Source organism: Ascidia mentula, chromosome 3 (genome assembly GCF_947561715.1).
Source record: "Ascidia mentula chromosome 3, kaAscMent1.1, whole genome shotgun sequence".
Lineage (NCBI taxonomy): Eukaryota > Metazoa > Chordata > Ascidiacea > Phlebobranchia > Ascidiidae > Ascidia > Ascidia mentula.
This window is the reverse complement of record NC_138568.1, coordinates 7,859,415-7,884,430: the sequence shown is the minus strand read 5'-3', so window position 1 is coordinate 7,884,430 and position 25,016 is coordinate 7,859,415. Positions and strand designations below refer to the sequence as shown.

At 42.8% G+C, this 25,016-nt stretch overlaps 2 protein-coding genes across 2 annotated transcripts; one reads left to right on the top strand and one right to left on the bottom strand.

Moving 5' to 3' along the window:
* Positions 1-304: 304 nt before the first annotated feature.
* Positions 305-10,099, top strand: LOC145895490 (acetylcholinesterase-like). The gene is made up of 10 exons (XM_082984297.1): positions 305-447; positions 863-1,086; positions 1,997-2,213; positions 3,247-3,459; positions 4,167-4,425; positions 4,812-4,936; positions 5,450-5,629; positions 7,193-7,408; positions 8,841-9,025; positions 9,885-10,099. Exons 1-10 carry the CDS (start codon positions 305-307, stop codon positions 10,007-10,009), a joined length of 1,887 nt encoding a protein of 628 aa, XP_082840423.1. The 3' UTR covers positions 10,010-10,099.
* A 398-nt stretch (positions 10,100-10,497) lies between these two features.
* On the bottom strand, positions 10,498-23,260 carry LOC145894022 (uncharacterized). The gene is made up of 3 exons (XM_082982455.1): positions 22,911-23,260; positions 11,871-12,014; positions 10,498-11,534 (listed from the first exon to the last, which is right to left on the bottom strand). The coding sequence occupies exons 1-3, from the start codon at positions 23,078-23,080 to the stop codon at positions 11,243-11,245; spliced, it is 606 nt and encodes a 201-aa protein (XP_082838581.1). The 5' UTR covers positions 23,081-23,260; the 3' UTR covers positions 10,498-11,242.
* Positions 23,261-25,016: the final 1,756 nt, after the last annotated feature.

The following is a 25,016-nucleotide window of genomic DNA, read 5'->3' as shown; positions in this document are numbered from 1 at the left end:
TTTTACCTGTGATTTGTGTGCACAAGGTTAAGCGTTATCAGTCAATATTTAACATTATCCCTTTGTTGCAATCTTCCCTTCGGACCAATCTACGCACAAGGTCGCAACTTCAAACAGCGCGTTGGCTCAGTTTCTTGTTACTGTCGCGTTTACTATTCATATTAATTCAATTCCGTAATAACCGTCTATTCGTTTGTGCAGTTTAACATTACCGATATATGTAATCACTTTAACCTACTTACCTATATTAAACACAGCCAGCTGACCATTTAAATGTGTGCTTGATTGAACAAAATATCACGAAATGACGTCATCGGGGTGTCGAGGCTTGGCTCAAATCAACGGGCGATCACTTCTAGAAATCCTCAAGTTACCTCTGGTCTGTTTGCTTTTGTGTCGTCTTTGTCAGAGTGCGGGACTGCGCGCACCACCTATAGCGAGAACCACGTACGTAATTTTATTGTAGGATGTTTGTTCTCGGTGTTAACATTTAGTTGGTTAATACGCATGACAACGACATTTTGGGCAAGTTTTTTCCTGCCAGCACAAGCCCGTTTGCATAGTAATGATATGTTGGAATATCTGTTACAACGTAAGGCATCATGGCCCAACCCAATGGTATTATCGGTACCCTTGCCATCTTAATCCTTACATTTATTGTTCATGTACTTCATGGTCACAATTTTCTGATTTTCTTTTGGTTTCAATTGTTAAAAAGAAAATGGTTTTAAAACGATTTGACCAAAAATTCGTATTCAATTCCAAAATTCTTAAAGATGTTGTAGCAAGTCACGCCATAGCGGTCCCGGCAACATTTACCATAATATGTTTAATGTGTAACAGTATCCCCGCTATCTCGTAGATACGGATCAGTGGAAGGAAAATACGTGAGTGTTAAATTGGGCGCATCAGAGAAGCGTTCCGTATCCGTGTTTCTTGGGATTCCGTTTGCCCGACCCCCAATAGGAGAACTGCGCTTTGCTCCTCCGAAACCTCCGCGCTCGTGGGACCCGGATGTCCGCAGGGCGGTCGAATTTGCACCGACGTGTTTCCATGACGATGACAATTATTTTCCCGGTTTCCGTGGTAAGTTTTGCCTTGATGAAAGCAAACGTTGACTTGCTTTTACATTTGTTTTCTAATTACACAAAAAAATGCGCCCAAACGCACTAAAATAAGCATTCACAAAAACTTAAAATAAACCCAACTGTTTACACTGTACAAACCTCTCAGGAGATTTCGCGTTTGTGGAGCCTCTCTATGTAGTCGTTAATTAAACGTCGATAATTTCCCGGCCTAATTAGCTCTACATGTATTCGTTCATTAACCTTTCTGTAGTAACTTCATACAAAAGCAAGTTCTATTTTGAGAAACGTAGCAAGGTCTTTCCCTTGGAGACGCGTACATTTCGCGTGCTAATAAAGCTTAAAAACGTATCTAATTGAAACTACACCATATACATCTGGCATCCGCGGCACTGCAAAATCAATGACAAGCAAATTCAGCAACACGTTGCCGTTTTAATTTACTTCGTCACGTCCTATCTGAAACATACCCTGATACATGTGGAACCTGTCAACTGGAAATTCGACAAACACAGTTTAAAATGAATGGGTATGGCAGTACAAAAAAACGCGCCAGTTGCGTTTGTATATTTTACTGTTAAAACATTCACGCCAGTGATTCTTGATCTTTTTGGTGACCATTTAAATTCCCCAACCAGTTGTCACGTCCCAGATGAAGTTGTAATAACGTATGCATGTGGCAAAACCCAATGACTAAGCACCCACGCACCGCCCTGAAAGTTAAGATTAAGATCTGGGATACAGCTGGCCAAGAATGGTTTCGAACTATAACTTCTACGTATTAACGTGGAACACATAGTATATTTGTTGGTATGATGTTCAAAGTGCGGACATACCCAAGGCCAAGAACCACCACTTTACGTCTCAGGAAACTTCGTCAAAACTTTTTGGATCAAACACCATGTTTTAAGGTGCGGAGATGTGGAATGCGCCGAACAACAAGAGCGAAAACTGCCTTTATCTTAACGTATGGACTCCTGTCAACTTGGGTGTTGATATGAGGCCACGTTCGGTCATGGTGTGGATATTCGGAGGCTCGTTTTTCAGCGGGACGCCTGCACTTCCTCTATACGACGGTCGGTATCTGGCCGCTGAAGGCGACGTTATTGTGGTATCAGTGAACTACAGGTGAGCGCTCAAGGAAATATTAACAGACGTTTTTTGACAAAATACGTAGGTAGTTGTAGTCATGATTGAATTAAGGCAGGACAAAAAAATAAGCGCGTTGCATTTTGATTCCGAGATTGGATTTATTTTGTCGGATTTTGGAGGACATTGTGTGGTGTGAATTAGATGTTGGCCTTTTTGAAAGCGAACACGAATAATTTTTGCAAACTTATTTTTCTGGCCCAGCTGATCCGTCCAGAAACGCAATATCACTAACAATCCGGTCTCATTGAAATAATTAACACGTTTAGATAAGAAAAATGACCATGGGGGAAAGCATTTGTTTTTCTAAGACACTGGTCCAAAAATATCCACAAATCTTAGAAGCAAGCACATGGCAAATCTGTATATAGTAATAAAAGATAGGATTTAAGGTTGACAGAGCCGCTGTCCATTAACAAAGCAACGTTACCTCCGACGGCACCATGCTGATTGATTTACGAAGGGTCGGACTCAATTGGCTTTGGATGGCTTTGTCGCTTATACAGCCAATCATTGTTGTACGTTTTACGACGGGTTTGGAGCAACCCTATGCGGTGATAAACAACCCAGATGACATTTTACAGTCGCCAGATGAGCAGCATTATTGTCTGTCATTTGCACGAGTGGTTTGTGTGCAATAAACTCTAAAAGTAATTGTTTCTCCAAATAGTGCGCGTCTACAGGCTATGTAAGCTTGATTAATTTTTTTGCGCATGTTTTTTTGAATTTTATTTATGCCTCTGGTTCTTTAGGTGTGTCTGATACCTATTGGTATTCTCTGTATGTTTCTACTTTATCCTAGAACCTTTCATAGAGACAGCTGAGGGATTCCACATTTTATGTATTTATTGTTAAAAAATCGCTACCACAACGTACATCTTGCGCTCAAATCCCAAACTTGTTTCTAAGTCCTTCGCTTTGATTAATTTTTCCAACTTTAATCAGGCAACAAATTTCCAATCAAATAAATGAGTCGTATTTACAGTGGAAGTAATTCTCAACGTTTTTCTAGACTTGGTCCACTAGGATTCATGCCTCCTCTTGCTGATCAATACCCTGGAAATGCGGGGTTACTTGACCAACAGATGGGACTTAAGTGGGTCAGGGACAACATCCGCCATTTTGGGGGTAATCCTGATGACGTCACGTTGTTTGGGGAAAGTGCCGGTGCCGCATCGATTGGACTCCATACTGTGGCCCCTTCTAGCCGTGGACTATTCCATAGGTGGGTTTTGAATGATATTGTTTCTGATATTTGCACTATAACAAAGGATATTTTACGCACATTCTTATTTGCACCAGATAGTGATGACAGAAATTGGCCACACGGAGTCTTGTAATATTACTTATTTTCACCATTTGTTTTATTGCGACAAATCACAAATTTTAAAAATCATTTCTAAAGTGAAATCGGATTCAGGGTTTTATCTTGATATGTGGGTCGGGCGCCTTGACCAATTCTGCCAATCACCCGCTTGGCAGAATAATGCATTCATTTTTCAACAAATGCCAACTAGCAGTGTGCATGGCTGTGGAGCTTTTAAAATAAACAAAATATATAATTACATATTTAAGAGTTATTCACGTTGAAGTTTTAAACCTAACCAACAAATTATGTTGCCTGGGTGTACAATAATAAAATGTTCGTGTTGTAACTAAGAAACAAACTATGCTCCACAAACGTGCAGAACACTGATGAGAACCTTTGAAGGTGCATTAAGACAAAATAAGGAATTTGCACCATTAGTCACGTTTCACTATTTAAATATGTCAGCATTGGCGAAAGTGATGTATATTAAAGGCAAATGCATACCGTATTGAAACTCCGCATCCAGCTATTTTAAACTCCTGGTCATTCAAAATACATGACCTTCTTTCGGCTAATAGCTTCCTATCTTATGAGCCATAACCGCTTAACCTCGATGTCACCAGGGTCATATTACAAAGCGGTAACCAAATGACCCCGTGGTCCACGAACACGCTTGGAGTTGCCCAGCAGAGAGCGCGCACGCTGGGAGAAGGCTTGAACTGTCCGCTCGCCTCGACCGCCAGCGAAATGGACTTGCTAACGTGTTTACGAGCAAGGACAGCGGAGGAAGTTTTCGCCGCGTCGTGGATTACAACCGAGATATTCGATTTCCCGTTTGTTCCGGTTCACGGGACCGAGTTTCTGCCTTTTCACCCTCACGAGGTAAAATTTGCGCGTTTAATTCAACGTTCATAATGTGTGTGGGGTATGTTGTATTACGGGAGATGCGATTATCACGTAAATTTCCCTAAAATAGAACAAAAACTATTTGTAAGCAAAAGAACTATAATAGTCTTTTTGAGTCATAGCAAAAAGGTTTCTTAACTCCAACGCGTTAAGACTGTATCAGGGTATTTTATGTTTTTAATTTTGCGGAAATATATGAGGTTTTTTACAGCCTTTACTTAAATAAAAACATAAACTAACTAGGGAATACTAAATTATTCACTGTTATAAGAATCCATATTATTAGATGCCAACCTTGGCAAAGGATATACCAAACACAAATAACTCTTTCGTGATTGTCATTTTTTGCTACTCCATGGCAGATAACGAAGCAGGGAGGACAGAGTTCGGTGGATGTACTTGCAGGTTACAACACTAACGAAGGATCCTACTTCAATATTTACACCATACCGGGCTTCAACATATCCACCGAAAGTTACATCACCAAGTAAATAAACAATACGGTGTTGATTTTATTTCTCTATGTTGGTGAAAAAATGCAGGAAATAGGTGCATATTTTGTAATATTTACAACCTATCTTTGCGGCCAATTTTTATTTATTAAATTCCTGTTGCTGCCAGGCATATTGCAATTTGCCTGGCATATGCCAGAAGAGCAGTACATTTCTAAATATTTATTTATTATGTCCCATAACACTTATACGCGTTTATTAATTTCCTGTTGAAAAATCCATACATTAGGAATAATGATGGCCGTGTTTTTAAATTATATATAACTTAGATTGAGAAGACGCGCGTACTAACAGAATTATTTTATTTTGTAAGTTGATCATTAAAATGATAGATCTTGACGTTTTATGCCAGTTCATTTTGCGTGGTACATGAAACCACGTATTGTGTCCACACTCCAATCCCATACCACTGGGCAAATTTAACTGAATTCCTATAAGTAAGTTTGTAGTTTTATTCGCCAATGGAATACCAATACTTTACTTCGCAGAGATCAGTACGTGAATGGTATAGATCTGTGTGGTCTGCGCACAAACGCCATGGGACGCTCGGCCACCGCCTTCCTCTACTCTGATTGGTCGAATCCTGACAATCAGGCCCAGTTTAGAGATGCACTCGACCGTATCGTTGCCGATTTTCACGTGGACTGCCCCACGAAGTCGTTGGCAAAGTAAGGAAACGAAAATTTATGAAAAAATTTGTGAATCCTTACACTTTTCTACCGATTTTAATAGACAAGTGATTCTGTTAAAAATAAGTGATAATGGAAAAGTAATCATTTCCAATACTAAATGTTGACTTCTTAAAGCGAACGTTGATTGTTAGTGGTTCCGTGGTTAACATTTCCTTCGAAAAAGACCTTGTACATGGTAATACTCAAACTACGTATAAATACACAACGCTAGAGCAGCGTTTCTTAAACTGTGTACTCGAACTGCGGTCTGCATACCAGACACCGGTATAGCGCGAAACCTTCACTAATCGACAATACTCAATGAAAACGTTTGGGCATGTGTTTGTTAAAATCATCAGTATATATTAAATGAATCCAGAGTCACCAAGCATGTCGTAAACCACTGCGCTAGACCATTAATTATGTGGACAGTGAGGTACACCGAGCTGCTATGTTTAAATGTACTTGCGTACAAGAGCGATGTGTGATATACAGCCGTCATCATTCTCAGAGTAACGTGGTGGGATTTACTATCTGGCAAGCTCACATACACTACTGAACCCCCCTGGTGCATTGTAGGCTCTCGTAGAGGCCGCACGCACGTTCCCAACACGTTCCCCGCGCACACGCAACCATAGCGAAAAGGCCCAACGCAAACGAATTGCTAGTTTTGCGCAGTTGGTGACCTCTCGATAGAGGAGTAACGTAACCACATTTCGCTTAGCCGAAAGGTCACTTAATCAGCGCTCTTCTTAAGTGGTGGCCCTTGTCGACAGTTCTAGCGCAAGGAATCAATTGATGCATTCGTGGGCATTTGCTTTCTGCGCCGTTTCGCACGGCACTTCGGAAAAGTGTATTCTCGCATTGCTAAACCAAACCAACAAAGGTTTATTGATTGATTGCAGTCATATTGATCAGCAACTAGTTTCGATTTATAGAACTACAAGTGATTTTTTAGTGATATTTTCAAGTGAACTTGGAAATCCCTGATGTCTCTTCTGTTGTGTTTTTTAATTTAAGCCGTTGTGGAAAAATAACCATATGAAATAGCTACTGCTTAACCGTCACTGTTTAATGGGTTACCTTTAACACACAGTTTTTGCTCTTGTTGACAGAAAATTACGAATGCAACTAAAACTAAAACGATCCAATTTAATAAAACCCATGATCAGGACAAAAATAAAATGCAGAAATCTTTTTTCTTTTGTGGAGATTTTCCAAAGTTTTAATGTCTAATTAGGCAATTTAAAGTCAACTAGGAAATACTTCTTTCGCTTATAAACTATAGACGTAGAGCATTCACAGGTCGTTCGCAATGAGCATGTGTTTTGTCAATGCGCGACGGAAAGCGTTACGAACGCAACTACAAGATACTATGTGACTCTGTATAAAAAGTCACCGGAGATGGGAAGGGAAGGAAAATGAGTGAACCATAAGATAATTAACAACCATTTAAATGCAACTGTAAAGTTTTTTCAGCACATCAACATGGGCTTGTATCATTTAAAACAGTTTCAAATTTTTGTATTCCTACACCTATTCTTTCTTATGTATGCGCAGGTTGCATTCACAGCATTTCGACAACCACAACGTCTACCTCTACCACTTCGATTACCGAATATCCAATAACGTTTGGCCATCGTGGGCTGGAATCATGCATGGGTACGAAATCGAACTAGTGTTTGGTCTCCCGATGTTCGAGACGGGCTACAATGACGTCGATCGACTAGTGAGCCGCCGCTTGGTGCGCTATTGGACCAACTTCGCGAAATACGGGTGCGTATGACGACCTTTTGTATTACATTACACCGTACGCGACTTGAAACATGTGTTTAATTTGAAGGAAATCGTACGCCACGGTGAATCATGCGCGGTAACTTAGTCTAATTGAAAAAACATCGGCAAATTGGTCATTTTAGATCAAACCGAACCAAACGATAACATAACATGCTTTAAGTTTGCAACCAAACATCAGCAAATGTGCTTTATTGCACTGCATGCCGTCTTCTACCATATTTTACGCAATAGCAGACGTGGAATTTGCCGCATAGTTTTGTCTCCGTAAAGTTACAGGTAGTGCATATTGGATCAGATTCAGTGTATTTTCAAACCGTTTTCCAACTGTAAAACCTATGTGGCAACAATGCACGTTACTGAGTGGCGTATCACTTCACAGATTTATTTCCCTCTTTTGCGCAAAAACAACTTGATGATTAACTTCGCCCTGTAAATTGCGACAGGATGTGCGTCCAATAATATTTGTGGAAACGTGACTTTGAATGTGAAATGATGGAGGAGAAATCACGCCAGCGGCACTCGAAAAATCGCCGTAGCGGTAAAACAACACTTATTTTGATTCGCTTTGCCAAATGCGCGGCCTTGCACCCCGGACGCCCCAACAGTGACTTTGTTCAGTCGTGGAGTCACAGTCGCAAGGTTTCGAATCACACGTTTTGTAAAGCTGACGTGTCTGTGATTGACGACCAACATACGATTCGTACGAGACCCGCATGGCGCTTGAAAGGCCCCGTGAAACTTGTTTTGGACGCTTACCGACGGTGTTTTGCACAGTTTGGTTCGGCGGACTCGAGCGCAAAGCCGGCGCCCGTGTTATTTCAGTTAATCCCAGGCCCGTGCCCTAGGTGCATTCCCGAAACCGCCGGTTTGTCATGTGGAATCGACAGGCCAGTGCCCTACGTTTGTTCTCACGGCACTCGGGCGAATAGTGAGGTTGTTGCCCCATAAGTTAAGCCTCTGGTTCCTGAAAAATCGCAACTAGCCACGAACAACAAGTTGAAAAATAAAGTGCAGTGAGGCAAATATTTTGTCGTGTTTTGTGCACCTTCTACGCTATTTTCAATGCACGCTCGGTTTTGCAGACAGCCGAAGATTCTTGGTGTCAATATTTCTTGTAATGACGAATTAAGCGTTCCTTTTTTCTTTTGGATATACACGGAAATCCATTTCGGTTTTGCGTTCATGTGAATATTTATACATACAATTGTTTCTTTCCAACCAGTTGATGTACATAAACTTACTTAACCTTCCCGAAACTGATGTCAGTGGCCGCCAAATGATATTAAAACAGTAAAAACTTTTGCAAAGGCAACCACCAAGCATCTATACCTTTGTGCATTAAGCTGATAATTTGCTCGAACCGTATTTTATGCACAATGTTCTGTCTTACGCGTAATCTCCTTTATTCCAGTGATCCCAATGGTGAAGTGGACGAGTCGCCATTGTCGGAAGAAGAATACTGGGCTCGATTTGACGCCGCGCGCCAGCGATATCTTCATATTTCCGCTCGCGAAGACACTGTGCGCTCTCCGCTGACCTTCCCAATGCAATGCGCCTTCTGGGAGGAGTACATTCCTGGCCTTAACCTGGCAACAAGTACGGTTTTGACGAATTTTGAATGCTTTTAGTTTAACATTTCGTTAACGGCCTTCAGGTTAATCCAGCGTAAAAACTTCTTGTGCTTGAAAGATTTACTAAAAATCGTTTAAAAGGTTTGCTTGCCATACAACGCTTTAACGAGCTTAAGTAAGCCAGGAAAGGCACCTATTTATGCCTTTGTAAAAATAATCAATGGTAATGACCAACTGATGATCTATTACCGTCATTTGCAAAGTTCCGCTGTTAGTTCTGTGTGGTCGGCGTTTGTTTTGCCCTAGCAAAGCTATTAGGATCCTTTTGCATACCGCGCAGTGTACGTTACCTTTCAATCGTTCGGTGGCGCTGAGGATCCTACCTCGAAAACCCAGTTCAATTACTGATGACTTGTTGATTTTCGTGCTAATTTCGTAAATTTTTTAGATTTAAACAAAGAAATGTAAATATCAGTGGTTAATTGTAATTATGAACCCCATCAAAATTATTTTTAAAGGCATAACACCGGTTCCCAATATACATTACTCTTGCATGCTGTTTTATATAACTGATTAATTTTACTGTATCCTAATAATGTACATGTGCTTTGCTTCACCTTAAACCTTATTTACGGTAACTCCAGGACTTACATCTATCATAGGTTCAGTATTGTGGGTGTATTTTATGTTTGCATCTGTTTTTAACTCTTCCTGAAATCCGCCTTTTTCCAACGTTACTTGTTGTGCGTAACACAGGTGGAAACTTCTTATTTAAATTTACAATAGGAAACGCAGTTTATTAAAAAAATAAAATATAAAATGACCTCGTCAACAAGTCTGTTTTAAACTTCGATCATATTAACTCCCTGCATTCTTTTCCGCAGCTGGAATGGACGAAGTTGAAGCGAAATGGAAAATGGAGTTCCATCGATGGAGCGTTTCCATGGATTCGTGGGACAGAGCATTTCGATCATACTCCCGGAGCGAAAAAATGCAATGTCAAAATTGAAACTGAATATTTTTGCGCACTGTTCGTTACCTTTTAACTTTCTATGACCGTTTTTTTAGTCTCACCTTCTACACCTCTTTTTCTGTTGCATGAGCCTGCTGATACGACCTCCGTGTTAGGCGTAACAGTGTCGATAATGGGTTTCTTCCAAGGGGGATAACTTGTTTCGTTGGTTTCTATTCGGTATAAATATTTGCTTTTTACGAAAACTGGACGAAAAAGCGGGGAAAATACCTCAACACGTGGAAATGTTTTGTTGTTGTATAGGACGTTACAAGGTGTTTCACTGCATTTGGGATTAAGTTCCACAGTTACCATACGGCATTATTTCAATGTTAATTGATTTTAAACATCATCAGCAACAAAAACGAAACGCTTCAGCACCTTTTGTGGAGATTTTCCGAATTTTTTATATTTGAGCAACTTAAAGTCGACTAGGAAATATCTCTTTCACGTATAAGATGCAGACCTAGAGCATTCACACGTCGTTTGCAATGAGCATGTATTTTGTCAATGCGCGACGAAAAGCGTTACGAACGCAACTACAAGATACTATGTAACTTTGTATAAAAAATAAAACACTGGAGATGGGAAGGAAATGAAAAAGATAGAACTATAAGACAATTAACAACCATTTAACTGCAACTGTAAAGTTTTTTCGATACATCAACACGGGCTTGCAACATTTAAAACCGCACTAAAAGGTCTTTTATTGTTTTCGCGTAAAGAAAAATAAAAATTCTTGCTATGGATGAAGTTTAGACGGGGGTCAATAACGCTCATTCAGTGTAATGGAAACACAACGAGCACAAACGGCAAAAGTCGATGCAACTGGAACTATAAGCAAATGTTGTTCTGTACAATGTTAAAAACTGGAGGTACGGAACTTTCTGGAAGTAATGTTTATGAAAAGCTAGTGTTCGCGGCGTTTAATGGGATGGGATACTTATAAGACTTCGATCAAACGAAAGATGAAGAATGTTTTGACTATTCAGTCAGTAGTTTGAGATACCACCAAATTAGATCAAATTTTCTACATTCGATATCACTAGCATTGACTTTTTGGAGCGTGGAAGCAGAAAGAGGTTTAAATTGACGTCGTCTTTTGGGCATATTTTACTGTACAACTACTTAAACCGGGGCCTATTTCGTGACCACGCCAACTCGCCATGCAACATCTAGCAATACTACAAAATGGAAATGAACAACAGGAAGACTTAAAAAACGTAACATTCAGAACATGAAAAACTGTTTTCCGTCAAACACTGATCGCGGGTTGTGACGTTGCATGATGCGGTGTCTTCTGGCTCGCAGACGCTGACGCAGCATTTGGTTGGTCCTGTGACGCATGCGCACGAGCCGCTGACGCAGTACAGCGTGCATGGCTCTTAGATCGTTGGGATGCAGCTTGGCAATAACGGCCTTTAATTTCGCGTCCACTGAATGCTTATTCCCAGGTGATGAAAGAATTGTGTACAGGGTTGAGATCAAACTGTTGATGTCGCAAACACATCCGGATTTGTCTCTGAAATGTTTACAAGGATGAATGTAAAAACACACGGAACGACAGCGGTACTTTCTGCAGCTTGCGTGGCAAGGCTGAGAAGCTGTATTGATGATTTACTTATCATTTGTTCCTTTGTTTTTTAGTCAAATTAGGCATTTCGTGTTCACATATATTCTAATGCTGTATTATGTTAACCATGCAAACTTTTCTCGAAAAAATATTTTTCTGTTTATTAAGCTTTTAGCCAGGACAATACCATTTTTCTGCTTACAGCATTTAATTAATATACAAACCATCCAAATAAACATCTAACTACTGAGCATGTATAGTAAAAAATTCTACAGCAGTACTCACCCCTTCGACGAGAGACATTGACATCCTCCCCCCATCGATGTATCAACTACTTTGAGCATTTCTTGGAGCAAAGAGCGGCGTCGATGTTTGGCGTGGCCGCGCGACACACTGTCCTGAACAATCGCCTCAGCTACATTTCGCTTTCTGGGGAAAAAAGATAAAGGGTTAAACAACAGTTTTACCAAATTTGTGGTTACAGTATAACAGAGCACCAAAAAAATACACCATCGAATATCGGCTATTATCAGGCTTGCAGGGTAGTTTTTTTTCAAACATGCAAAATAGCTGTTTGGCTGCGCAAGCAAAAACAGAACTTCTGCAATTTCAAGGCTATATGGCGCGTCAGGCCCACGCAAGCACCAAGTTGTTTTTCCACATTTCCCCTGTCAACAAGAGGATGCCCTAATGGACCTGTGGTATCGGGCATTTGCCCCGATAGCTGAGGGGCGGCTTGAAAGCATTTAAATATTGACTCAAGGGGACCGAACGCCTCCCACTTTACCGATTCTGCTTGCAAACAGATCGATTGAGCGGCAACCCGTCTTGTCTGTCATATGGATCGTTCACGTAACTCTGACAAACCTGAAGAGACGGTTTGATGGGGTTTTGCGGGTGGTGGCGCATGAAACTACCCATGACCAAATCACGCGCTTAATGTTTGCTTCTGGTCGAAACGCGGTTTCCAGCGGATTTGTAATGGAAGATCAGTGTAGTAAATATATACGTTAGGTTGACCTGTGTGCACTGTACGTGGAAACGTCGAAGAATACTCAAGAACCAAGGAATAAGATCCCTTACTGTTTTGAGAAAGTGGTACGCCTGCGGATCCTGTTTGCATCACTAAAGATTCACCAATGCATGCGATCTCCGCAATAAGCGCTTACAAAATACATATCAACAATTTACAACATTTCTTGTGCCTCGTTTGTGACAGTATAGTCGCTAGTATTCGTAAAAATCCGACGAAGAACTACAAAAAACTCCTCAATGTTGAGTGTGTAGGTGGTATCGCACACCCTCCAGGGGTTTTCGAGTGTTATTCACGACTAATGGTAAACCGTCCTTCCGCCCCCGCACAACGTGTTTGTTTATTAACCCCATTGGTTTTCGATCCACTTTGCGGCAAACCGCTCGGTGTGAAACTGCTTGTTAACCCCCTCAGCTAAAATGGCAAAAACAAGTAAATTTGTCTTGTGGTCGGAAAGTCAGTTGCAAATATTGATTTAGCGTAAGTTGGGGTGTTGGGTGCGTGAACACAACAACAGCCGTGATTTTACCGAGGTTTTCAAACTTGCTTAGGGCGATATCGTGAAGACTCCGCGCAATACAACATGACTCACCGTTGTTTTAAACGTCAAAGGCCCGTAATTTACACATACGTATAATAGGCCCGTTTGGAACAAATACCATTACGTGCCAGACAAGCAACGCCCAAGGTTACGATCGTTTGTGATTCCAAACAAATGAAAGCGCGAGGAATCCCAGAAAAACCGCAGCAGAAGCAACACTGTAGCTGCGCGGATTCGTAGTAAAACCTGAAAATGCCAACAAAGGGCCCGTGGGTTCTTACGGATATGCCGCAGCCAGGCAATTCCCGGCCGTACTATGAACGGTCAAGTGCTCGGGCACGCGGTAATTCAACGCGGCGACGTCGCTGATTGGGAAGTATGTGATGATAAGCGGGCTGTGTTTGGACTGCCACGCGGCAATTGGGTGTCTCGAGGGCGGCAACAAAAGCCCAAATTTCCCTTATGCTGGATTTCGTCATGCTGTGATGTAGACCTACGCGTAGACGGCTTGGGAACGCTAATACGTGAGAAAATTTAGCCCTATAGCGCTTACGAGGTTTGTGTTTTATTTATAGACCTTTAGGCCGGGCGTACGTATATAATTCGGTATGAATGAAATTGGCGCGGGAGTTCGGTGTAACGGCGCGGAAACGCATGTAGCCGGCATACGCGCGAAAGGTGTGTTACCCACTTTTTGGAGCTACGCTGGTAAAGGGCAGCAGTCCGAAAAACACGCAACCAAGCAAAACAGGCCATAGAAAAAAAACCCTTGGTGTTCACGCCACCAAGGTCGCGGCAAAGTCGTAATTGGCATTCGACAAGTTGGACAATAAAAAGAAATAAAAATTCTCTTTTGGTTGAGCCCGAGGTCGTCAACCTGCAAGGAATTTGGGGTTCGTGTTAATGCCTTTTATCGGCGGTGACGTATGTATCGCTCGCACGAACGTCACAAACAACCCTAGGGTGAAACGAGCTCGCCTGCACCTGCGTTTTTACCGCGCTGTGTTTCAATCCATATTAGCATGCGATTTTGTCGAACAAAGCGTTGCACTGGATCATGCATATATTTACCTTGGATTGTTCCCAAAGCCCAAACCGTGACTAAACCGTGATTAGAAAGCACAACAAGATGAGCAATCTGCCCTACTAACATGGCCTTTAGGGGCGCGCGGTCTTATCAATCACAACGCCTTGCAGCAACGGGCGGGATGTCAGCTACTTCTAACGGCTTTGAAAGTTGGCATTGAGTGGAAGTTGCCATTGATCAGCTTAGACGAAATGGCGTGGATCCGTCAGCAAAACTAAAGACAAGGGCCGGGTGAACAAACAACCGCTTGGCAGTGAGTGCGCCATTCCTGGCGAAAGAGGCGACTTAGGGTTCTTAGCTGCCCGCGAAAACCTCGTTGTGAGACTGATTAATAGTTCGTGGGAGCTGGAAACAGGTGATGTTCGCTGTATTTGGTATTGGGGCTGTGCTGTTGTGAAGGATGCGGGCTTTCTTTACTGTACTTTTCTAACAACCAGGAAACACTCAAATAAAAATAACTTACAAAAGATTTGCCACATATCTTCACGACATGACTCGACAGATTTTTCGACGCCGCCATGATTCAGCTTTTATATAAAAAGAACACGAATTATGTCCGTAAAGGCTTCAGGTAAAATATCAAAAATATCTTCGTCACTATTACTGGAAAAGTTCTGACGAGTGCGCGTCATACATGCGCGATAATTAACAAAATCGCAGGATAATCGCAGTTCCAAGTAAACGGGAAGCAATTCCTTATTCGGCAATCGCGCGGTTTACGCAAATAAACTGGGAAGTTCCATATCCGGCCCCCGGCTTACGCGGATTATCCGTTCCTCATCTATCACGGTTATATTGCAAGCCCCCGTTCGCCTGCGGCAGCGACGATTAGGGAAGGAAACACGCTTTCCTCTGGAACTCGTTGAATTGTAGAGTGGCGCGTTCGCTCGCGCGCAGGCCGCGACCAGACCTTGCTCTTCGGTTCCGCGACGAGCTTTTAGTGGGGCCGTAAATGCGCTAATTTTTGCGGCGAGCCGATGTTGAAACAAGCGCACCCACATAAATATGGCCGTTACGGTCCCGCGACCAACCACTGCAAACCTCCGCTTTCGCAAAACAAAAGATCCGCGTTGCAGTCAAGTCGCAAACCGGCTTTAACACTGCTGCAACGAGTTGGTTTTGTGTCGGTGGTATTCAAGGTGCAAACCAGCACAAATACGATAATTATTCTCCCGTCTGTCGTAGTTTGTCTTCCAACTTGTGTATAATGTATTGCGCAATGCAATCTTCCGAAGTGCGTAAACTTGCGTTTAGGTGCTCTAAGAATGCATTTACGTTTGCACCATAAGGCAGTTTCCTTGTAAATTAAGTAAATTGCGCCACATGTAGAAGGCTATGCAACGTTCCACTGCGCACACATCTGCCTTTCGCACAAACCGCATCAAACATTAATACCGCAAGAAATTCATCGTCTTAATTCGCCAATTCACAATTTTCGTCAAAGGCTTACGTTGTCGTTCACAATAAACTTGTGTCAGCTGGCGCAGACTATAAGATTTCCACCCAAACATTGCAATGGCAAAATCCTCTTACAGCAAAGGAATTTCGTCTGGTCGAATCGAAGTCACATGACCTTTCGCTCGAACGCGTTGAGCGTGAGCTTTGGACGCAGGCGCAAAAATCCACAAAAGTTAAAGCTCGCAAAGCCCATTAAAGCGAGTGTATAGATGACCAACTAGGATTAACGCAAAGCAAACAGATTCGAAATCCCGCAAGCAAGCCAGGGGAATGTGTCAATCATTGGCCAATGGCACCATGGTTCGTACGCAGACAGGCGTCTAAACTCGACGAAACTTCGACGCGGATCGATGGTTTAAACGTCCATTAGACAGAGTCCCGGATGGTGAGAGTGCCAAAAGCTGATAAAACAAAATTTCCTAGCATCTTTTTGCTGCGTGCAAAGTGGACAGTCATTGTTTTATCAGTGATTCATCGCAAGATGTTTCGTGTTATCGTTTTCGGAAACGTCGTAATGGCTTCTTATCTTTGTATATGCAGTTTTGACCCGCCAGAATTCTGAAGTCCAGACAACCTCTGCACCTAAGCACACATTCTCGCTGCAGTGCATCAGCATTTTGGCACGTCCTTCCATATTGACATTCAAAACATCGTCATTTCGCAACCAGGCTTTACCCGGGTCGGGTGAAAAGATTGCGGCCCTGGGATTTTTCCACTTCTGCTAAATCGGTTAGAAGGTTTCCTGGAACGCAACCAACAGCCGCAGAGCATTCGTACCCCCAACATGGTCACAAATAAAGCGCCAGCTTAAGACCAAGTGCTTAAGAAATAGCGTCAATTCACGTCAAGTTTGTAACAACACGGATTTACAGGGATTTAAGTGGGGACGGAGGATGATTGACCAAAGGCGATTTGGCAAAGTGTCTCTTTTTGCAATTGTGTGAGGCAAGTCAACACGGTCATTTACTATGGTAAAATTTAGAAATCGTTTCGGGCGTTTTTGCCTTTAGTTGGTCGAAATAGCTGTGATTTTATTCCATAGCCGCGCCCCCAGGAGGAGTGACAGGCGTCTGGCCAATCAGCGTCCGTTACGATACACAAGGCAAGACGCGATAGGAGTTCAGTTTTTGCTCTACCGAGACAATTGTAACGTATAACCTGTTACGCCACTCGCCACAACGTACTCGTCTGCCCAACCAACATTGATACAATTAACTGCAGCCATCCTCTATGCTTGTGGCATATTACGTCGCCGCTGCATCAAAGTAGAACAAGATTGATCGTTGTAAGTGGCGGACAAGGCCGACTCACGATACCACACAGCTGCTATCAGTCCTGCGGTTCGTAGTAAATTGCCTTTACCGGTAAAGAACAAGGCCGTATGGGAATGGCCTGTGCATTTCTAAATACAGAAACGCATTACGAAATTGTTGCTAGCGGGTTTTACATGCATTAACGCATGTATTACTCTTTTTCGTGTGTAAAAATTAAGTCTTCAGAAAACAGGTTACCTTCAACATTGTACGCAATCTTATAGCTTTAATATTTTTAATATGCCAACAGCTTTTTACTGGGGTATATTTCAGAGCAAATATCACTTGATGATAACAATCAATTGTACCCAAGTCCCAAAGCCGTTGCGAATTCCGATGTCTAATCTACACAGGCGTGTAATTTGCAAACCGGCTTCTACTTGTAGTAAAACTTGATTGGCTTGAGGCAGCACCACGTGGGCATTCTAAATTCCACAACGTTTACAAACCCAATAAAATACGCGCAAAGCGACGTTTTGACAGAACAGTGACCGATGGCAATTGTCATTTGGAGCGCTGTTAAGTATTTGTTGCCAATAGTAGACGAGCGGACTAGGATAATTTGAGCTTTCGGCGCCCAGTGGAAGTCTAATTACTGGCCAAATACTCACTGGCCGCGGTTCAAGCGCCCAAGCCGCTTTGCCATGCTACGCGTTTAAAAAGAACAGGATCGGTCCACGCTTTAATCCACGGTCTAGTGAAAGACTCTCGCAAAAGGCGCGTGGTAATGGACTGTAATTGCTGTTGGGTGAAAACTAACGTTTAGGTTCGTGTTGCGCCCTGTCTTCGACTTCAGAAAGTTTACTCGGAAAGATGTTGCAATTGCCTTTTAAATGCGCTCGTTACTGGGTTTATGAGTCAAGGTCGTGTTTTGTACACAGCAAAAATTAAACACCGCGTTTTATAACTGCGAAGTTCTGTTGAACTAATGGAGTTGAGTGTTAAACTAAAAAAACTGGCCGAAAAGTGCACAGTGTCACCAAACTGTGTACGACATTACCTTCCAAGTCACTCCAGGAGATCCTCCACGCGTAGGTGTAAAGCTTACGTAACCTACACAAATTTCCGTGTCCGGGTATTCATTGACGCCAAAAAGGAATACGCGCAATTTGACAACAATGAAACTCGTAGTAATTCCGCGTTCCAATCCAAGGGGGTAGGGCGCCAGTCACTACCTACAGCGAATGCGGTCAATGAAAGCTCACAAAGAAACTCTAAATTTACGAGGCGACAATAGTAGCGTCAATATCGCCGTCGACGCCGTCACTACACCGCATCGCGTTCACGAAATGTGTGGAATGCGAGGCAAGAAACGACGCACGGTGGCCATTAAGACGGCGACGACGACGCACCTGAGTGACAGAGCCGTGACCAAAGTTCAAGACGGGCTATTCTTCACAATGATAGGTGATGTTGAAGAGCGCGGAAAGGCCAAACGCTTCGCGCAGCACACATTAGACATGCACTGAGCGATTGAAGAGATGCCAATTTTGTCCAGGCCAGGTGCACAGACACATGCGTATGCATAATATACAAACATCAAATTTACTGACAAACATTGGGTGCAGTAACCGAACGTGCACGTAGTGCCTCGCCACAGCACTTTCCGCTATGCTACGATTAGACAAAGGGGGGTTCAATGAAAGAACATTATAGAGCTCACAAGCGAACGCTTTGTCTGGTCTAGTGTGTTAGTTTGGTTAACACCGTATCAATAAACCCACCACAGCTATGCGCGCGAAGTTTATTCCTATAAGGCATATTAGGGGAGAGGTTCACGGGGACATTGCATGGCACAATGATTGCACTCAGACGCCAGGAATCTCGTCGCCGTACGACCTTGTTTACCGGTATCTTCCTTGTTTGCCAAGTTCAAAGACATTGCATGCCATGGTTTGCTAAACATCAAAAGCGACCACTCGTTTTGCAAAAGGACGTAATATCATTCGCGATTTGAGTCCACTGTGTAGATATTGGACCGGGGCCAGTTATTTGAACGTCACCGACCAGTTGGCAATAAAGTGCCCGCGAAACGCGGCGAACCACCATAACCGCGGCAAATGGCGTTTAATCTCCATGATTTGAGTCAACATCGGTTAAAAGCGAAAAGTATTTGCAATAAGGGCGTTTATTACATCACAGCAACGTCCCCAATGCGAGAAACGGTGTCGTGCGGTTTTCCTGTGGGAAAATGAAGCCGACAATTTGTTTTGGCTTTCTGACAACCGGATTCCGGCTTAACATTTTTCGGGGGCATCCATCTAGAAAACCCCCGACTCGTCATGTTCTGGAACCGTCATTCCTATTTAGAGTATCGACAGTTTTGCCAACTGCACGTGCATGGCCACCGTAAAGCTCGGTTTGACCCCCGACCGTAACTTAAAACTGCATTTGAAGGCTAAAAGCACGGACTGTCTTGAGCCGAGGGATTGCATGTGGAGTCAACGTCAATGAACCAAAGCCTGGGTTAACAATGTTTTCTCTTTGTATTCACTCATCTCAGTGTCGAAAGATCTGTGGGGGGCCGGCGTAGCATTCCCCGACAAACAAAGTAGGATTAACCGTTCTGGCCGTTGGGTTAAACTGGTCCCGAACCGCAAACGTGCTGCCCCGTCGCAAGGCCTGTCAGTAAAATGGCGTAGCAAGTCCGAAAATTACTTTCGAAAGGTCGTTGTTTGACTACATCTAATTGTATTATGTACATAGGGCGGGTATAAAATCAATTGCTGTTTTTAAAAGACAAGGCGGTTTTGATGTCTCTTTAGCATAGTTGGTCTATTTCATTTATTTTCTGATTTACCAGAGCATCGGTCTCAGTTTATTCACAATTTTGTCGGTCATCCGATCTCTTCAAACAAGGCGTGGTAAACTGACGATATAAGAAACTGCAATGTCAAAACGACTCTTCATTTCAAAAGGGTCTTCTGAGAAGCCGCGAACCGGCGATTGGTTTGTGACTGTCATGCGGTATCAAAGCACATAAAACGCATAGTTGTGGAACGCGGAAACACGACCACACATCAGAACGCGTACGTAAGCACGAAGCTATATGTCGCGATGCAGTCTGCCAATAATCCGGCGTATTCGCATTGTAGAGATTTACGTCTTTGCTAATAGACGTGTGCCTGTACATGTTACGCTGCAGGGACAACTTCGGCTATTGTTGGATTACGCTAGCGAGCGCTATGACCTTTGAAATTCGACACCTCCTGCTAGACAAATGTTGCCTAGCTCGGTTTAAAGTAACTTTCCAGCAAAAACCGCTAGAGCTCAGTGTGGTATAGGTAGTGCCGCAGAGGCAGCTTGTGCGATCGTAAGCTTGGGACTGGCGGATTTATTTGACAGAGAACCTTAACCCGTTCTGGATGCAACGTAAATATTGCGCATAATTCTAGAATGTCTGGTTGCTTCTTGTGTGTCCCGACACGAAATATCGATGAACATGAATCAAACGACACGGACTGAAAATATTCTCTCGATAGACCACCGGCGGTAACCCGATCAGTCAAGGCTACAAATATGGCAGTTGGACGCTGTGAGGGAACATTCGGCTGAATGGTTGCGGTGCGGGGGACGATTTTCCCGTACAATTAGGTAGCCGCCATGGACAAAGGTTAAGAAAACTGCCTTCATCGGCCGTGTCGACCATATGTGCTTGTTGACAGGGGGGTTCTGAGAACGCCTCTTGTATTACAAAGGGCTGCATTTGCGGGTTATTAAAATGATTCGGGCATCGGCGGAGAGCTAAAGATGTATGTTATGAACACGGTTTCCAAGTAATCCCGAAGGTACCTGATACGACACGCATTCTAGTGAATGCTCGACATTAGAATACGTCGCAGTGGGAAATCACTTGTGATACAAGCAAGATAATACTGTATTACAAGTTAAGAGTTTAGGTTTACCAAAAAAGGATTTCCATGATGGAAACAATCCATGATCCTCTCTCCTGCTTTATACATTTTGCACACGCGCATCATTCAACGCGGAAACAAACAACGGAATTAATCAGAAAATCTCTGTACATCAAGATTGATGAGGTACTTCACGTTAGGTCCAATGTTCCACCTAATAGCTGCCCGCGAGTCTTTGAAGTCCAAGCCCGCCTAAGTCGCACAATACACACTTCTGGCATCAACCCATTGCTATCTTAAGCACTCTCGCCTATACACACACACACACACACACACACACTAGCATGAGAATTTATATCGCAAGGCGGATTCGCTGCGGCACGCCGTTCACTTGAACTTGAGGGCGGCCACACGCAAAGCGGAGTTAGAGGAGATTACAACCAACGGCGAGGGATGGGGCCCAGAAACAAGAAGGCCTAGCCCCGTTTTCGGTTTACGCGATACTTTAGCGCATTTCCGCAAAATTACGTTGTCTCTTAATGCCATCAATCAAGAAGACAGACAAATAAACTATGATATTCTTATCGGTGAAGTCGCTTTTGAAAGGCATACGACCAATAAGAGTGGCAGGGTACAAAGTTTAAAATTGGTACAAAGTTTAAAAGTCTTTTCTGTTACCATAAAGCTACGTGACATGGTGCATGTAATGCCATTTCACTCATGTGCGACCGCAAACCTAAATACATATAGGTCGCGATCCTCCAAAGTGAAACGCTGCCTTGGTGACAAACACACCCAAACCACACACCCATACGGTGTCTAATAAACGCTCTCCGAAGTGACGAAACTATGACGTAACCGTCGCCACGTCATCAAGCGGCAAATTTCAGGGCGAGGTAAGGGCCATACTGAACGACGAGCATGGGTGTGAGTGTGGGTGTGAGTACGAAGTGCAATCGGCCACACTCTTGGGTGACGTACAACGGGGCCCTGGGAAGACTAAACAAAGCAACGTAATATGGCATATAGATTAGATGACATACTACGATCACTTTTTAGATTATCAAAAAACCTCCGTTGGGGCTAAAAATAGCCATGTTTTCTTACGGTAGGCTGGCAATTCCGCGACAAATCCAGACGTTGAACGATAAAACATTTCGTTCAGGTTCGCTTAATTTCAGTGGCAATGTTCAACCCACACAATATTTCCGAACGATTCGGATTCCTCTGGGGTCTAGAGTAAGACGGATTCCAATGCGCGTACTTAACCGCATACAGCAAGCGGTGTTGTTACAGATTTATTCGAGGGTGTCCGGATCAAATTATTAAACACGATTAAAACGCGCAGTTCGGGGAGTATTTGCGAGTGTGATCTCATCGTTTTGAAAGGGTTGTCAATCGATACAAGTGCAACGCTCTTAATGTGGCTGTCACTGCTTCAAACCCGATTAAAATCCATTTTGAAGTTCATTCTTCGTGCTTTTTTTGAGGAAAATTATGAGTCTGCTGTTACGACGCTTGTGACAAATCAATATCATTGACTTTACAGCAAGGTATCACATGTACTGTAGCAATTAAACGCATCAAATGCCGTTGACCCAAATACGTCATGTGTTTTTACACCAAACTTAGCCACGAAACATGTGAAGCAAACAAAAAAATGCAAGGCGAGGTGAATCACAATTACAAACACAGCAAAACGCAGCGGAATTAAGTCGCGCTTCATCCATTCTTAGTTTTTGGTGTAAGCTGAGATTGAAGCAAGGTAGGGCATAGGTGGACAGCTCGAAATCGATGTATGGTAAAAGATAACGGCGATGCCTACAACTACTCAGTACACATATGCACATGATAGGTCTACGTCCACGGAGGCGTTTCAAACCCTCGTCATCCAGAGCTAAACTGAGTGAATGTTTTTTTTTGCCACGCACAGTTACACGCGGTTTTACCCTACCCAAGGCTGAAACATCCCCATGCCACAGAAACAGCATAGTATATCTAAAAAGCCTAGCCTAGAGGGTCTTAAACTATTTGCTTACCTTCTGACTTGAAGCCCTTTGTCCAGGCGTTTTTGGTTTTCTCCGTTGCTTATCCGGGCTGTGGAAACCAGCAGGATATGAAAGGAAAGCAGTAGAATCAGTAACAACAGCCACGAATAAGTCTTCACTAGGAATGTGCTTTGTTTCGACATCTGAGTGTCATCTGACATTCGATCACTTGTAACCAGAGAAATATAATCAGTCTATCAGGTTGTGCCAGCAACTGAGGGGAATAGGCTCGGACTGAGCTGTTGCAAAGTTTCGAGTAGTCAGATTTAAATCAAACGGCGACAGACGTTTCAAAGAGGCCTAGCACTTAACGGCGGTTTACCTGCTTGACAAGAAAACAAGACAATCTCTTGGTTAGGTCAGCGCTAACTTTCCTCAAAGCGCTGCGAAAAACACGCCAGGGCATGGAGCGCAGACAACTCAAATGCTAGCGCGAGCACTTGCTTAAAAACAAAGCCTCGGAGAGAAAAGAAAAACGCTTCTGTGACGTCAGAATCTAGGTGCAAAACTTTTGTTTACTGCAAAGGCCTAGCTCCCCAATCCAAACTTAGGTGCCAGAAATTCTTTACTTGCGTGACGATAACTAGAAAAAGTTATTATCTCACACTAATTTCCAAAGAAACAGATACTACGTTGGAGCCCCATTTTTAAACTCGATTTAACCGACATGACACGAGGTCACAATACATATCAAGCATATTATGAAACTGCACAAAGCCATATACAGTCGCCCTCGACATCTTTGCAGAGCGAACACAAACGCTCGCCACCTTCACCAATAGTTGGTTTATGTTTAACAAACACACACAATATCCAACCAAAAGATATCACTTAGATGTGTGGTAAGTATACAGTTTCGCAGCCTACTTTGCTGTCCAATGCGATTGCCAGGTTAATGTTTGATTGCATTAGCGATATCGTCGTTGACATTTGAGACAATTTAGCTGAGGTTTTCCATCAACTGTGAACCATAGTTATTAACTTGCGGCAAGGTTGAGGTTGTTCAAGAAAACATCGCAAAGCAAACTAATTTTCGAAAAGAAGCTCGATCAAAGTGCTGAAATTATTTTTTAAAGCGTACGTGCAATTCAGGCCTCCATTCCCTGTAGATATGGATAAACCGCAAAGTTTAAATAAGCAGCATTTATCGCACGGTTTATGTAAACACGCCAAGAAATGTGATGATATTGCTGCTTCATTTCCTACTCCTTCGGCAGTATTGCACAAACACAGAGCTGCAAATTGAAGTTGGGCAAAACAACAACTTTAAACAACCGCTTTCAGTCAACGAGCACCAATTTTTGACATAAAAATGTGCGCGATTCACCTCCCTGCCTTGTATCGAATTTCTTTACGACTTTTATAAGCCTAGGAAGGTCGTCCAACGTTTTATCCAGCACGTAGCTTGGCACCGCAAGTAAAACTTTCCGAAGAAAGTTCCACGAAGTGCTAATTTTTGGCCTAAAACCACAAGAAGCAATTTCTCTGCTCCTGGAGGAGAAGCGGAGACTCAGCCATGACGCTAGAACCCCTTTGGGGCCCCTATTTTGGACAACCAGAGACTGAGAAAGCGTCAGTGCCACCGCAGCCATATGCCGACACCATATGTCGAAAATGCAATGTGTTTTTCTCAACGTTTTTAACGCAATATCATTCATTAAAGGTAAACGAGTAATTTGATAGATACGTGATCGATGACACAACATTCTTGAGACCACCTGGATTCTCCAGACCAATTAGTTCAAGAATGATTTTAGCATCTGCTGTGCGCGTGACCTGCCCGGCGTGATTCCAAATCTGACCATCACATAATAAAGCTAAAATTGATAATATATTGAAATAGAGGAATGGGTATAATTGCAATTAAAAATAGTTGGTGAAAAATGAATGAGATCGTCTTTATTTTTACTCCATTTGTTGAGATATTCGTGCATAGCAGAGTCATTTTGCAATATTTTAGCTGAAAACTCTTTATTTTCTGTTGAATGGGTACTTATATAACCGCATCGAAAAACATTCACCTACAGGTGCAAGCCATAAAAACTGTGCTGCGTATTTTGCAGCGGATGTACCAGCGTGAAGCAAACTGCGATAAGA